This window comes from Notechis scutatus, chromosome 1 (genome assembly GCF_049901735.1).
Source record: "Notechis scutatus isolate UNSWTSFEM ecotype Mainland chromosome 1, rNotScu1.2, whole genome shotgun sequence".
Classification (NCBI taxonomy): domain Eukaryota; kingdom Metazoa; phylum Chordata; class Lepidosauria; order Squamata; family Elapidae; genus Notechis; species Notechis scutatus.
The window spans coordinates 51412704-51427352 of NC_142009.1; the positions used below are offsets into that span (position 1 = coordinate 51412704).

At 36.5% G+C, this 14649-nt stretch overlaps 1 protein-coding gene across 2 annotated transcripts in view; it reads right to left on the bottom strand.

Annotated features, from left to right (window-relative positions):
- USH2A (usherin) overlaps positions 1 to 14649 on the bottom strand; it is a 502972-nt gene that overhangs the window by 341085 nt on the left and 147238 nt on the right. For both annotated transcript variants that reach the window (XM_087963894.1, XM_087963886.1), the window contains exons 22-28: positions 6446 to 6576; positions 4582 to 4708; positions 4235 to 4336; positions 3391 to 3579; positions 2394 to 2524; positions 1522 to 1795; positions 16 to 219 (exon numbers count right to left, since the gene is read on the bottom strand). In XM_087963894.1, coding sequence (XP_087820020.1) covers positions 16 to 219; positions 1522 to 1795; positions 2394 to 2524; positions 3391 to 3579; positions 4235 to 4336; positions 4582 to 4708; positions 6446 to 6576 — 1158 coding nt within the window. The remainder of the gene's footprint in view (positions 1 to 15; positions 220 to 1521; positions 1796 to 2393; positions 2525 to 3390; positions 3580 to 4234; positions 4337 to 4581; positions 4709 to 6445; positions 6577 to 14649) is intronic.

Here is a 14649-nt window from a genome sequence, read left to right on the forward strand (position 1 = left end):
GAGCCACTGTGTTACCTGTAAATGGTTGCAGACCATTATCATATACATGTTTCTCTTTGCCTTGATACACTAAGATGGAGTCATTTCCCCTGCAGTTTACAGCACTGTCAGTTGATAGGCATCCATCCAGATTGACTCTGACAGCACTGCTGGACACAGATGCCAAGTTAACGACAGCACTTCGTGTAAATTTAACATCCTTCATGCAGCCTCCAAAACCTAGCAAATAGTAAGGGGATTAGCGGCAGGTAAAGGGCTTCAGCTGTTAATTAAGAAGCACGTTTTACTTCTTACAGCGCTACATTTTAATTGTGCAGTTGTACAGTTTAAATGTTAAACTTTCTATACACGTCTGTTTGCCTACGTAACACTGTTGCTTCATGTTATTTTTGGGAAGGGTCAGCAAAAAAAAATATGCAACAAGATTGATTTTTAAATTGTAGCTCAAATACAAATTCAAATTAATGTGATTTTTTTTATTATTATAGAGGATGTTCTTTTGCAGGATTTCAAATGAATATTTCTCAGGTTAATTGTTTAGAAAATTTGAGTTTGGATATGTGCGGAATATCATTGTTAATTACTTAGGCATATTATTTTCCCATAGTTCAATTTTTTAAATTACACTGACCAAATTTTGGCATTACATGTTGTCAGATATTTAGGTGCAAGGGACTAAAAGGCTGTATCTATATTAGGTATCGAGCTGTCCCACCATTTAAAGATGTAATGCCCATTCTGCCCAGTATATACTATCACAGTTACAGGTGACCTAGTAACATCTCCCAGCCTTCTGACTTTGGAGTAGGCAGAAACATTTGCAGCAAAAAATAAGTATACATTTCTGGAATTCTAATCTGTCAAGTCAGTGTTATCTCCTGGCAGCTGCCTGGACTCTCGTCCCTGCAGTTTTCTTGGCAAGATTTGGTTTCTTCGTGGCTGCTTCATAGAGTTGAAAAAGAGTGACTGGCCTAAAGTCACTGTGCAGATTTTGTGTCCAAGATGGGACTTGAACTCAGGAGCTCAGGGATTCTAGCCTAGTGCTTCGACCACTACATCAGACTGGCTCTTTGAATTGGCATACATGTGATATTATATATTATTTATAAATTAAGTAAATTTATTTAAAATTATTTTAACAAAACATCTCTACACCAGAGATTGTCTATTTGTATGTGTAGCTTTGAAATATTTATTGTTAGTTACATTGGTTAAACTTAAGTATGAGTAATAGTATAATAAATATTATTAATTATTTAATTTTTAAAAGTAGCATGGAATTCAGTGTAACATATTAAGTGGTCCTATTTAAGTAATTGCATAAATATTACTTACTTACATACAGGAGGGGATGCAAGATGCATGGATACATTTCCACTTAACACAAATCTAAGTGAAATTTGCTGATTTCTTCTTCCCTGCCCCCATGCAAACTTTGATTCAAGTTATAAACATTTCCAATAAATATGTGTAACATGTAATTAATGTGCAAACCGCTTCCTACTCTCCATGTATACACACCCTGTTCTAAGCCCAGGTCTTTAAATGTTTCTTGGATCTCAACTGGAGTCCCTCCAAGATAGACTGGAGAGTTTACAAATAGTTGCTTCAAATCAGGTTCCATCACATGGTCTGTCCATTCATTCATCCTTGCTGAAGCTACCGATCCTCTTTTTGACAAAATCATTTTATTCCACTTTCCATCACAGTAAGATAGTCCTAACCAGAGATTCACACGTGTGGAGACAATGCCATTATTTAGTAGGAAAATCAGACTTCCACTTTTCAGTTCTGCCTGCCATTTGAAGTTAAAGAGAGAGAGGGGTGGGATTGATGATTGTAGCAAAACAAAACCAATGTAGCATCTGAATTTAACCCATTCAAAAAGTGCAATGATTTTTAAGGAATATAGTTCCTGAATTGAATTTCCAGGACACAAAACAAAAAACAAGGCAAGATATTACAAATATCATTGGGGTTATTGGGTTTGGAAAGCAAAATCCCAGCTTTTGAGATACACACATTTTTTTCACAGATTGAATTTGCACAGTACATCATTTTTTGCGTAATATTTCATTTTTAAGGTAAAATAAGAATATCCAAAGTCAGTTCAACAGGACTTATCCCATCAGCTGTCTGCACTTCTTAGAGAACTGGAATGGGAGAAGAATCCATTTGTGTCTCTATGCATGTCTGTTTCTTTCATTTTTACAAGCCAGAGACAACATTTCTACAATTTAAAATTGAATTAAAACATATCTATGCAACAAGTGACCTCAACTGACCATTCAAAAATATTAAAATATTTCGTTAAAAAATTGTACCCTGCCCACAGCAATTGACAATTAAACCAAATAAGCAAAACAACCAAGCAAAACAATAAACAAACCTACAGCAATATAATCAGGCCCATCTTTGTTGTAAATGAATAGAAGTAAACCACTGAATTGATCTGTTTTAAACATAAAGGAGATCTCAAAATCCATGCCACCATGAAAAATATTTGAATGGAGTTCTAGGAAACCTTAAGGAGAAAGGCAAGAATATTATACTCTTACAGGAATTAAGGAATGCAGACCTAAGTTTTCAAGCATGTACATGTAAGATATGTATACTTAATCTGTAATTCAGACTACATATGTTAGCAACGCACACATATTAGCATCATACATGAAACATTTTTAACTTCAGTAGAACTGGTACCATCCTAAAATAAAGAGAAACTATTGAAGACAGGCAGATGTCTTCTCATATTCATTTGCTTCCATCTCCCTGTTCTTACAAGCCAGTTATGTATTGACTGATTTTCATATGATTTTTTTTCTTTTTTATGAATTTGATATATTTTGAAAAATATTGGATTTTTCAATTTCATGGAGTTTAACTTAATACATGCACAAAAATAACAGATCCAAAGGGTAAGTAATAATAAAAGAATAACAAAGTTGGAAGGGAACTTGAGGGTCTTCTAATTCAATCCCTTGCTCAAACAGGGAACCCTATAACTGTGATGGCAAACCTATAGAACATGTGCCACAGGTGACATGCTATGCCCGCTTTGTGGGCACGCAAGCCGTCGCCCTAGTTCAGCTTCACTGCAATGGGCGTGTGCCTCCCTCTGGCCAGCGTACCGTCAGGTCTCTGCTATGCATACGCATGGGGGGGCACATACGTGGGGGTGCATGCATGGGGGTGATGCATAGATTGCATTTTGGGGGTATGGGCATGTGTGCGCTCTTTGGACACTCTACCCAGAAAAGGTTAGCCATCACTGCCCTATACCATTTCAGGAAAATCATTGTTCAATGCCTTCTAAAAAACTTCCAGAGCTTATCTAAAACAAAAAGAAAGGCAGCTACTGTTTCTAACAATTTTACTAAATGATTATACCTTTCCCAAGAAAATGTGCTCCATCTTCAAGGCAAGTAGGACAACCTTCCCAATTGTGATAAACATTTCTTTGCTCCACTGCTTTTTCCCATTTTAAAGATTCCCAGACTTCATAGGGATGGTGCATCTTTTGCAAGAAGATATCGCAGAGACACCCCACAAATCCCTTTGTGACTATTCTAGTTGGGCCTGATTAATGAATAAACAAACAAACAGCAAAGTTACTAGAATTTCAAAATGAAGAGAATCCTTCCCAAATTATATCCTTCCTTGCATTCGCAGGGCAGTTCCCAGAATCGAATACACACTTCCACACTTACCTATTTGTAACCGTTTTTCGGATTTGATCCCAAACAAAAATATTGTTGCAGCAGCAAAACAGAAAATTTTGTGAAGGATTTGGATGGAACAACTACAATATGGGGAAGGACAGTTGGGAACATCCCACTGAATCTAATACATGCTATTTTATACTTTACATTTATATGGTGATTATTTCTTTAGCTACTGTGCTGTAAAGCTGCTCTTTGTAGTATAGTGGTATGCTTCCATATCAAGCAGGTGAGCTAGCACTCACAAATCTCAGCAAGTAGTATTGAAGAAATCAGGCTTTGTAAAGAAATAAATACCTTCCAAGATACTAAAAGAATCATTGCAGAAAATCAACTTCTGAATATTTAGTGAAATAGATAAATGTCTGTATCTGAAGAATATGTCTGCATGTGAAGAAGTGGTGGGGAAAGTACATCTGTGCTGTAATACTTAGCTACACACAACAAAAATGTCATTGTTAATTCTTAGAAAGAATTCTAAGATTCATCTAATAAGGTAAGATTCTTCTCACCTATGTCTTTCCTTTCAATTATAAAGTCTTGTGGAAGTCCTCCAACAAAAATACCTGTATTTTCTCCTATAATGGTACTACCACTTGTAGCTGATGAGGAACCTAAAAAATAATAATTGTGTTTAAATATGAACTAGAATATGTTGCATTAAAATCCACTGTTTTAGCTTTATATATAAAACAAATTATAAGACAAAAAAACCTGATCTCAGAAAAGTGTGCTAGCCTGGTAGAAAGCATACAAATTATAAGAAACAGATAAAATAACCATAAGATAAACATTCATAGAATAGCTTGGGTGGAAGAAACTCTTGAGAAAATTAAATTTATCATAATCAGACCATTACCTGAGAATTGCCAATCTATAATTATTGTTCCCAAGGCTTCATTTCTTATTGCACTTATATGATGCCAATTGTTATCATTATATTGCCTTCCACCATCATTTTCTGGAGTTACAGCAATAGCAGAACCCTGTAATAATTAGAACAATTATGATTTTGATTTAAGCATTACAAACTCCAGAATGACTGAGTAGTTCACAATAGAACCAACAATATAAAATACAATATGAAGAAGAGAAAAAACATTTCCCATAAGCATTAATTCTCTGAAATTCAGTACATTAGTGGAAAACTTCAGAACTGCCATAAGGGAGTTCAAGTTGATTCATCAGATATTTTAAAACCTGATACTATCTTAGTAAGCATATATTATATATAGAAAAGTTATCCATTCTATGATAATGCAGTTTATGAATCAGCTCATGTTCTATTCATACACTATTTTTATTGTCTTCTATCCTATTTCAACATTTTAATATTTTACAAACACACATTTCATTATCATAGTTTAATAATTAAAACCAGAACTGGTGTCATGCCCAATTAATGTGCCCTGGTAGCATGCCCATTAGTTTTTCCATTAGTGAATTCAACAATACTAATGGGATTACTAGCATGGGATGCTAATTGGGCGTGACATAAGAAACTGGCTTACTTCTTAGCATACCCTTGCTAATGATGAAATTAATGAGCATTTTATTAAATGCTGTCTCATCAAAGTGTATTTAGTTAGCGTTAAAATTGTTACAAACGATGCTGCATGCCAAAGATCAGGTGTCTACAAAAGTGATTCTTTATATATTTTGGCAACAATCTGGAGTATTATGTGTTATTCATCTAAAATCACATATGTAAGTTCTCAATTTCAAATGATATAATCACATATGCCAAACACAGTTTAAATATGGAAGCAACGTTTGTAGTTTTGATCTGTATTCCTTCCAGTGTTTCTGTAGCATGTGGGAAGCTGAATTTATCTACAATCCACAATCCATTTACTTTGCAACACTGCAATCATCTTTAATAGAAATTGCTTTGAAGTAAACGACTTTCATCCATAAACACATTTAAGTATCTTAAGCAAGGTGCTGCACAAATTAACAAGAGTAGACATTACACAAATTATTGCTATATGTTGATCATTTTTGGAGAAATCTCTAGCTTTTCTTGTCTGGACCCAGTAGAAAGCAAGAAGCACTTAAACACATGCAGTACTAAGAATGGGAAACATTTTTAAATTTATATTTTTAAGTGATTCTATTGAATTTGTGTTTGCCCAAATAATATGTGGACTAGAATAAACTTATTTTTCAATTTCAAGTATTCCTGAATTTTGTAATTACTTTGTGACTAAGATACAATCCAGATACCATGGAATGCATGCTCTATCTATTTATCTTGCCTGCAAAAATTACAGATATAGTATGATGAACAAAATCGTACATGAATATATAGGTGAAACTCAAAAAATTAGAATATCGTGCAAAAGTTCAATTATTTCAGTAATGCAACTTAAAAGGTGAAACTAATATATGAGATAGACTCATTACATGCAAAGCAAGATAGTTCAAGCCATGATTTGTCATAATTGTGATGATGATGGCTTACAGCTCATGAAATTATAAAATTACACACATACACACACACACGGAGGGGGGGAAGGGAGGGAGGGAGAATTTATTGTAAGTATTTTTATAAACCCTTCATAAACCTCTACATTAACCTCTTATGAGAAGCAGTGAAAGAGGAAGTATACATATATACTTACATACATACATACATACATACATACATACATACATACATACATACATACATACATTCTACTATATTATTAAAAATAGCCATGCAACTTTCACTATTTTACCTGTGGATCAAAGAGAAAATAAGGACGGCCTCTTCTCAACTGAAGGACAATGTATTCTTCTTGATTACCAGGTGACATAGAGAGAAAAAGTAGACCATCAAGTTCTGCAGTTTTAAAGCTTATCTTAATACCTAGTTAGAAATAAAAAAGGCATATTTACCTCTCACTAGATGACACATTTGTGGTATACAGGTGAACATGATAAAAAGAAATTGGATATATGCAATTGGCATTGACATTACACACATTTGATCTTGTGTGGTCAAATAACTATGATCTCTCTCTGGATAAAACTGAGGAAACAAACTTTGATTCATAGATTTGGGAAACGACTGCCTTCTGGAATCATAAATACTTCATCATTGGAAATTTTCAAGTTTACAGTTGGGCTGCTATTTTTCTGGGATAGTCTAGGAATTCCAGCTGTTGCTGGGAATTTTTGTGTGTGTGTGTGTGTGTGTGTGTGTGTGTGTGTGTGTGTGATTTATATTGCTGCCTATTTACCCATGGTGACTTGAGGTGGCTTACACAATGTAAAATCATATTTAAAAATAAAAAATAATAAAAAATAATAAAAAGAATCAAATAAATTAATAAAGTACAACAGAACAAAATCTGGAATATATATATATATATATATAATAATATATTATATATATATATTATATATAAATATATATATAAATATTGTTCGATATATATATATATATATATATATATATATATATATATATATATATATATATATATATATATATATGTAGCTTCAGCCGACTTAAGATTGTATATATATATTATATATATATATAAATAATAAAAGGAAGCCTGCATTTGCCTACGTCATTGCAGTTGGCTAATTTAGTTGTAGCACGCTAGCAGAATCTCATCTGCCATCATCAGGCTTCTGTATAGTGGTGCCTGATGATGGCAGATGAGATTCTGCCTAAACGTGCTACAACTTTAAAAGCACAACTCACAATGACGGGAAAATAATTGAACAAAGCTGAATGCCATACATGTAAGTACCCGATGAAACTTAAGAAAACAAATATATATATATATATATATATATATATATATATATATATATATATATATATATATATATATATAAATAAATAAATAAATATTATTTGAAGCCTGCACTCACAAACAAAAAATCCACACCACAAGCCATACAAACAGATCCCCACTGATACCTCCAGCTCAAACACACCCCAACCAGGCACCCAGATGAAACCTAGCTTCCTAATAAATGATAGCCATCCATTTACTTGGAGCCAAGCTGCACTAAAAGCCTCCAATATAGGAACACAATGTTGCCAGCCAATCAAGACAAAAAAAGCCACAAAACAGACAGAAGATATTAGAAACACCAATCAAGCGGAACACAGCAAACTCCAAGACCAATAAACACAGACCAAGACTCCCAACCAATTAGGATGAAGAAAAAACCATTCTGGCACAGCAGTAGGCTAGCCCCAAATTTAAAACTGAAACGGCTGTGAAAGTCTGACTCACAGACGAACACAATACAGAAGCCTGATGATGGCTGATGAGATTCTGCCGAAACGTTGCTACAACTTTAAAAGCACAACTATAATGACGTGGGAAAATACCCGAACAAAGCTGAATACCATACATGTAAGTACCCGCGAAAACTTAAGAAAACACACACACATACACACACACACACACGCGTATGTATGTATGTATGTATGTATGTATGTATGTATGTATGTATGTATGGAAAGAAATGAAATGAAATGAAATGAAATGCTTTTCATTTTGTTTCATCATCTTAGAAAGTTTTTCATGGAAAATTTAAGGATGGGGGGGATAAAATGATTAAAAATACATTAAATTACAACATATAGATATTACACTGGTATAATTATTTTAGAACCATAATTATTTTGCTACATTCTGCATAGTTTCTGATGTAAGTACTTCTGATTAAAAGTGTCTTTTTACTATTTATACAGTGATACTCATGTCCTTGTTGCTCCCTTTTAGTACACTGATAACAGTGTAGTGTAATTTATTGGGTTCTACCCAGCTGTATCAAATGAATCAACTTTTTCATATTCATTTTTTCCTTCCTTTGTCAGGCAGAAAATAATAAGTAATGAAAGCTTCTCGTGTAGACAGATTCTATTATGAAAAATTGAAGAATCATAACTATAGCACATATTCACGTTACAATAATGCTACTAATTACTTCACACCATAAGCAGTATCCTTTGACTCACCTACTTTAATCTTTCCACAGGTTGACACCCATACAGTCACAATATACTCACAAATATTAAGACATTCACTTGAGATAATGAACATCCATCATGCTATTAAAATAGCTGTTCAGAGCTATGTGACAATTGACTTTAAATAAACTTGGCAGGGAATATAATCAAAAGCTCTTTTATGTTCCAGTTGTCTTACAGACAGCTTGGGATAACAACAAGAAAGGAGACTGCTGACAAGAAATTACAGAAATATCTATGCTTACTTAATTTTTGATTATTATATTTCATTCCTATGAGCTTATTTTTCTATTAAATCATCAAGGGCTCCTTAATATATAATACACATTAAAAAAACTAATATTAATGATGATGTGCACTAGATTCAGCACAACCCAAAGAGGTTAATTCAAAATAGATTTTCATTTTCTCAGGGTAATTCTGGATAATTTTGTTTCTTTTACACAAAACTATGCCTAAAGAATCAGAGTGAAACTTGAGAATACTCTTACAATGATTGCTTAACTGCAGTATATGGGTGTTGATCTTGGGTGATAAACGGTTTTTGCCTTTTATAGAGGGCCACAAAGTCAGCTTTGAAGAAACTCTGCTGAAATGGTTACATGTTTTAAACTGGAAAAACAAACAAGCAAGTGAACAGACAAAAAAGATTAGGAAAAAAACCTGGCTATACCATGGAGTATAAGAAAGGGAAAAGGCTATCAGTCTTTCAAGTTACTGGAGTCTTTATCAATAAAATATAGTTCTAGGCTCACTTGCAGAGTTTGTTTTGTAGTCTTAAAATAATTTGAAAATAAGTTGAAATAATCATTCTCTTTGTTGCCTGTGTTGCCATGTGTAAAAAGGGTTTTGTGAACAAGCTGACCCAGGCTGTAGACTGGTTCTTTTTTTGGCAAAGCGCACACCCAAACACATACACAACAATGCCATCAGAAACAGTGAATTAATCTCTTATATTTAAATCTTTCCTAATAATCAGCTCTATGACTGAACAGGAAGCAAAATAACCTATGAACATGCCTTCCCTTTTGTACCAAATTGTGTCAACCTGTTAGTCCAAACTTGGCATATGGAAATTAATGTTTCACATGCAGGAGCTAACAACACAGTAAATTTCATCACATTCTGTTAACAAAACAACATTTCAAGCATTTTTTAAAAAATATAGTAGCATTCTCTCTCTCTCTCCCTCTCCGCTTTCCCCCTCTGTCTGTCTGTCTGTCTCTTTCTCTCTCTCTCTCTCTCACACACACACACCTAGGGAATATATATATTCCTATTCAAACTTGAAATATATAGTATTCAGCTTTGTTCGGGTATTTTCCCACGTCATTGTAGTTGTGCTTTTAAAGTTGTAGCAACGTTGTCTGAATCAGAAGCCTGATGATGGCAGATGAGATTCTGCTGAAACATTGTACAACTTTAAAAGCATTGATGCGTGAAATGACAATAAGCTGAATGCTCTCGCTTTGTTGGTATTTTCCCACGCATTGTAGTTGTGCTTTTAAAGTTGTAATGCCTGATGATGGCTTTCTGCTGAAAATTGCTAACTTAAAAGACTTGCGTGACTTTGCTTCGGCTTTGTTCGGTATTTTCCCACGTCATTGTAGTTGTTCTTTTAAAGTTGTAGCAACGTTTCAGCAGAATCTCATCTGCCATCATCAGGCTTCGTATAGTGTTTGTCTGTGAGTCAGACTTTTACAGTGGTTTCAGGTTTAAATTTGGGGCAGCCTATTGCTGTGCCAGAATGGTTTTTTCTTCATCCTGATTGGTTGGGAGTCTTGGTCTGTGTTTATTGGTCTCGGAGTTTGCTGTGTTCTGCTTGATTGGTGTCTCTAATATCTTCTGTCTGTTTTTTGGCTCTTTTTGTATCTTGATTGGCTGGCAGCATTGTGTTACTTTATTGGAGGCCTTTAGTGCAGCTTGGCTTCAGGTAAATGGACGGCTATCATTAGTTAGGAAGCTGGGTTTCATCTGGGTGCCTGGTTGGGGTGTGTTTGAGCTGGAGGTATCAGGGGGATCTGTTTGTGCCCAGGTGTTTGCCTGGCTTGTGGTGTGGAGATTTTTTGTTTGTGAGTGCAGGCTTCCAAATGATTGACAGCCTGGTGGAATCATCTCTTCTATTCATGCTTTCTGGACTTTTTTCAATCTCTATGGCTTCTCTGATGATTCTGTGGCTAGGGTTTTCTATAGTGGCTAGGGTTTTGGTGCCATTGAAGTTGATGCTATGACCTGTGGCTTCCATGTGTTGGACTAGTGAGGAAGTGTGTTCCAGTTTTTTGACTGCATTTTTCCTCACTAGTCCAACACATGGAAGCCACAGGTCATAGCATCAACTTCAATGGCACCAAAACCCTAGCCACTATAGAAAACCCTAGCCACAGAATCATCAGAGAAGCCATAGAGATTGAAAAAAGACCAGAAAGCATGAATAGAAGAGATGATATATATATATGGAGGGAGGGAGGGAGGGAGGGAGAGAGAGAGAGAGAGAGAGAGAGAGAGAGAGAGAGAGAGAGAGAGAGAGAGAGAGAGAGAGAGAGAGATTTTGATCTCCAGAACCATAAAGCCTACAAACTTGAAATTTGGCACATATGTTCCTCTTGGCTTCTAGGTGCTCACTAAGAAAGGATTTTTTGAAATGACCATCAGAGCATTAGTATTCGTATATTTACACACTCTGATGCTAAGGAGTTCTACTCCCCCCCCACCTGAGAAGAAATCTGTTCCAAATGCAAAACACAAGCAAAGGAGAGGAGTTTCAGTTTCAGTTTCAGTTTCACAGCACCAAGCAGCTTTAGTACAGAACAGTTGAGCTAAGCCATGGTCAGGCTCCTTGCTGTCTCCTTCTTGCTCACATAGCAAATACTGTTTCCAAACAGCCCTCAACTCTCTCACATACTGACAGGACCCTAGAAGTGGTGGGATTTTTACTACCGGTTCTGTGGGCGTGGCTTGGTGGGTATGGCAGAGGAAGGATACTGTGAAATGTCCAGTCAGAGGTGGTATTTGCCAGTTCGCTGAACTTATTCAAAATTTCCATTACCGGTTCTCCAGAACTGGTCAGAACCTGCTGAATACCACCTCTGGACCCTAGCCAGATGAATACCGATGGATTCTGGTAGGCAGAGGCAGATTTTTTTCCCCTTATTTTCTTCCCCCAAAATTAAGCCCAATCACATAGTTTTGTAGCGAAACACAAATATCGAGCTAGTCACATATATATATGAGTTCAGCTTCATAGCGTCCATTCAGATGCAAGTTGCATTAGATTTACTGGAATTTAGTCCAGTAAAAGTGAAAGAAGACTATAATTTAAAACAACTAATAACAAACCCAATGTGCTTTTTTAAAGGAAGGAAATTATAGAAGAAGGGAGAAATGGAAAAAGCTTAAAAATGGCTACAACTCCATGGGCATAGTTGCCATAGTTGTGAACATCATAACAAACTAATGTGGTTACAGAATGTAAATGAAGTTTCCTATTCTTCAAAAGCTAGTCAATACCAAAAAATAATTAAAAAATCAAAGAAATGCATGTTTCAGGTGGCTTTTGAATAGATTACCCTTCTTCAATGATATGTGTGGATTTAAATTTATTTACTGAATTTATATGTAAGTGGCTAATAATACAAAACAAAAATTAAATACATAAAACAAAAATAAAAACAGCAGCTGGCATGAGTTAACCTGTCATCCATGCAACCAAGAGACAAGCTCTATCCCACCCTGAGGGTCGCAGGCCCAAGCATAAAGACAGTTTTACAATACCTTACAAAAGATAAACAGGAATGGGACCAGGGGTGGGATTCTACTGACCAGTTCAAGTGAACCAGATGTTAAAGTTACATCTGGTTCACTGAACTGGTAGTTAAACCGACCAGCTGGCCCTGCCATCCCCGCACCGCTCCTTCCAGAAGTCTCCATGCATCCCATTTTGGATGCAAGTAAGTGCAGGGTCCACGAGGAGGCTCTAGGAAAGTGAAAAATGGGCTGAACCGGATGTTCTGGGAATCTGGAAATGGACTTGTTTCCAGCTTCCAGAGGCCCTCTGGACCTGGGAAGGCCATTTTTCCCTCCCAGAGGGAAGCCTCTGGACCCTGGGAAAGGCAAAAAATGGCCCTCCTGGAAGTTCCAGAAGGCCACGCCTACCATGGCCATGCCCACCCAGCAACTGGGCAGTGGACCAGTTGCTGGAATTTTTGAATCCCACCCCTGAATGGGACCAATCTAATTTCAGAGGAAATTATATTCCAAAGGGACCTGCCACAGCAGAAAAGGTCTTCTTCTGATTCCCTTCAGCTAACAGTACCTGGAACATGCCCTTCCTTCCAGATCAGATAGGTCAAGTAGAAATAACTGGGAAGAGATGGTCCTAAGCAATGAAGGGTTTTAAAGGTGACAACTTGCATTTAAAGGTGACAACTTGACTTGCATCCAGAAGCAGTCTGGGACCCCGTATGGCCTGTGGCTCAGTGGTATCACACCTACCAAATAACTGGTACCAGTAACTGCCCACTCTGCTACATTTGCATCAGCTGAAACTTCTCAATTCTTTTCAAGGGCAGTGATATATAAAATAGTAGTCCAATCTGGAGGTCACAAGGGCATGAGTAATTATCAGCAAAGTCCTCCAGTTGTGGGATGAGTGCAATTACATAAGCTGTGCAAAGGCCTTCCTAGACAAAGCACATGGTCTTCAAGCAGGACTGGGGATTGTGGTTATGTACCAGGTCTTTCTGGGGCAGTGCTATCAACATGGAAGGTCCCTAGAACCAAGAGTCCAAACTTCAGAGCCATTCTGTCTTACTTAGGTTAAGCTGAAGCCCGTGGCAACCCCTCCAAGCCCTCTTAGCCTCTGAGACAGAATCTCCATAGCAGGTAGTCTAGAGCAAAGATATAAAGTTGGATATCATTAGAATATTGATGATATCTCACCCTAAACTGTCAATAGACCTCACCTAGTAGTTGATTTTGCCCAACAATTTCATGTGGATGTTAAACAGGAAAAGAGAGTATATTGAGTCCCGAGGGGATATCACCTAGATATCACCTAGATATCAGGGGTCTCCAACCTTGGCAACTTTAAGACTTCTGGAGTTCAACTCCCAAAGTTCCTCAGCCAGCTTGAAGTCCACAAGTCTTAAAGTTGCCAGGGTTGGAGACCCCTGACCTAGATCTTTTGCAGCTCAACTCTGACTGGAAACAATCCCAGAGGAAGAAGGAGAACGAACACAACTCCATGCTGCTCACTGCTAGCTTCCAAAGTCAGTCCAGAAAGATACCATGATCGATAGTACTGAAAACCACTGAGAGGTCAAGAAAAGAAAGATGAATGCATCATTCCCATCTTGATCCCACCAGAGGTCAACCAAGAGTATAACCAATGCCACCTCAATACTTTACCCAAGCCTGAAGCTTAACTGAATGAGGCTCAGATAATTTGCTTCTTACAAAGTGCTCTGAAGTTGCAATGCAACTACCTTTTCTACAAGTATAGTGAATAACATACTAGCCAACATATTGTTTTGGGATCATGTGAGTTTCAGTGAAATGCATCTAGGGGACCTCAGACTGGGAAAAGCACAGATAACATCATGAAAAAATTCCTCTGAACATTCATCCTTTCAGACACCAGCAAACATTTTGCAATGAAATGAGAACATAGCCTATCAGGTATCTATGACAGCCCATAGAACAAAACAACTTCGATCTATTAGTTGTCTTCAAAAATTTTTTGTCCTATCAGGCACCTAACTTTTAATCATAGTGTCAGGTGAAGGCTAAGGAAAAGCTTATCTCATATAACTACAATATAGACACGCAAGAAATTTTTCACTTGGAATAGATGTAAAAGTGCTGAAGTTTCAAGGAAACTCAGCCATCTGGCATTAGGATATGAAATCGGTCTTGCCTGTCTCTCTTCAAAGCTTCTCAATT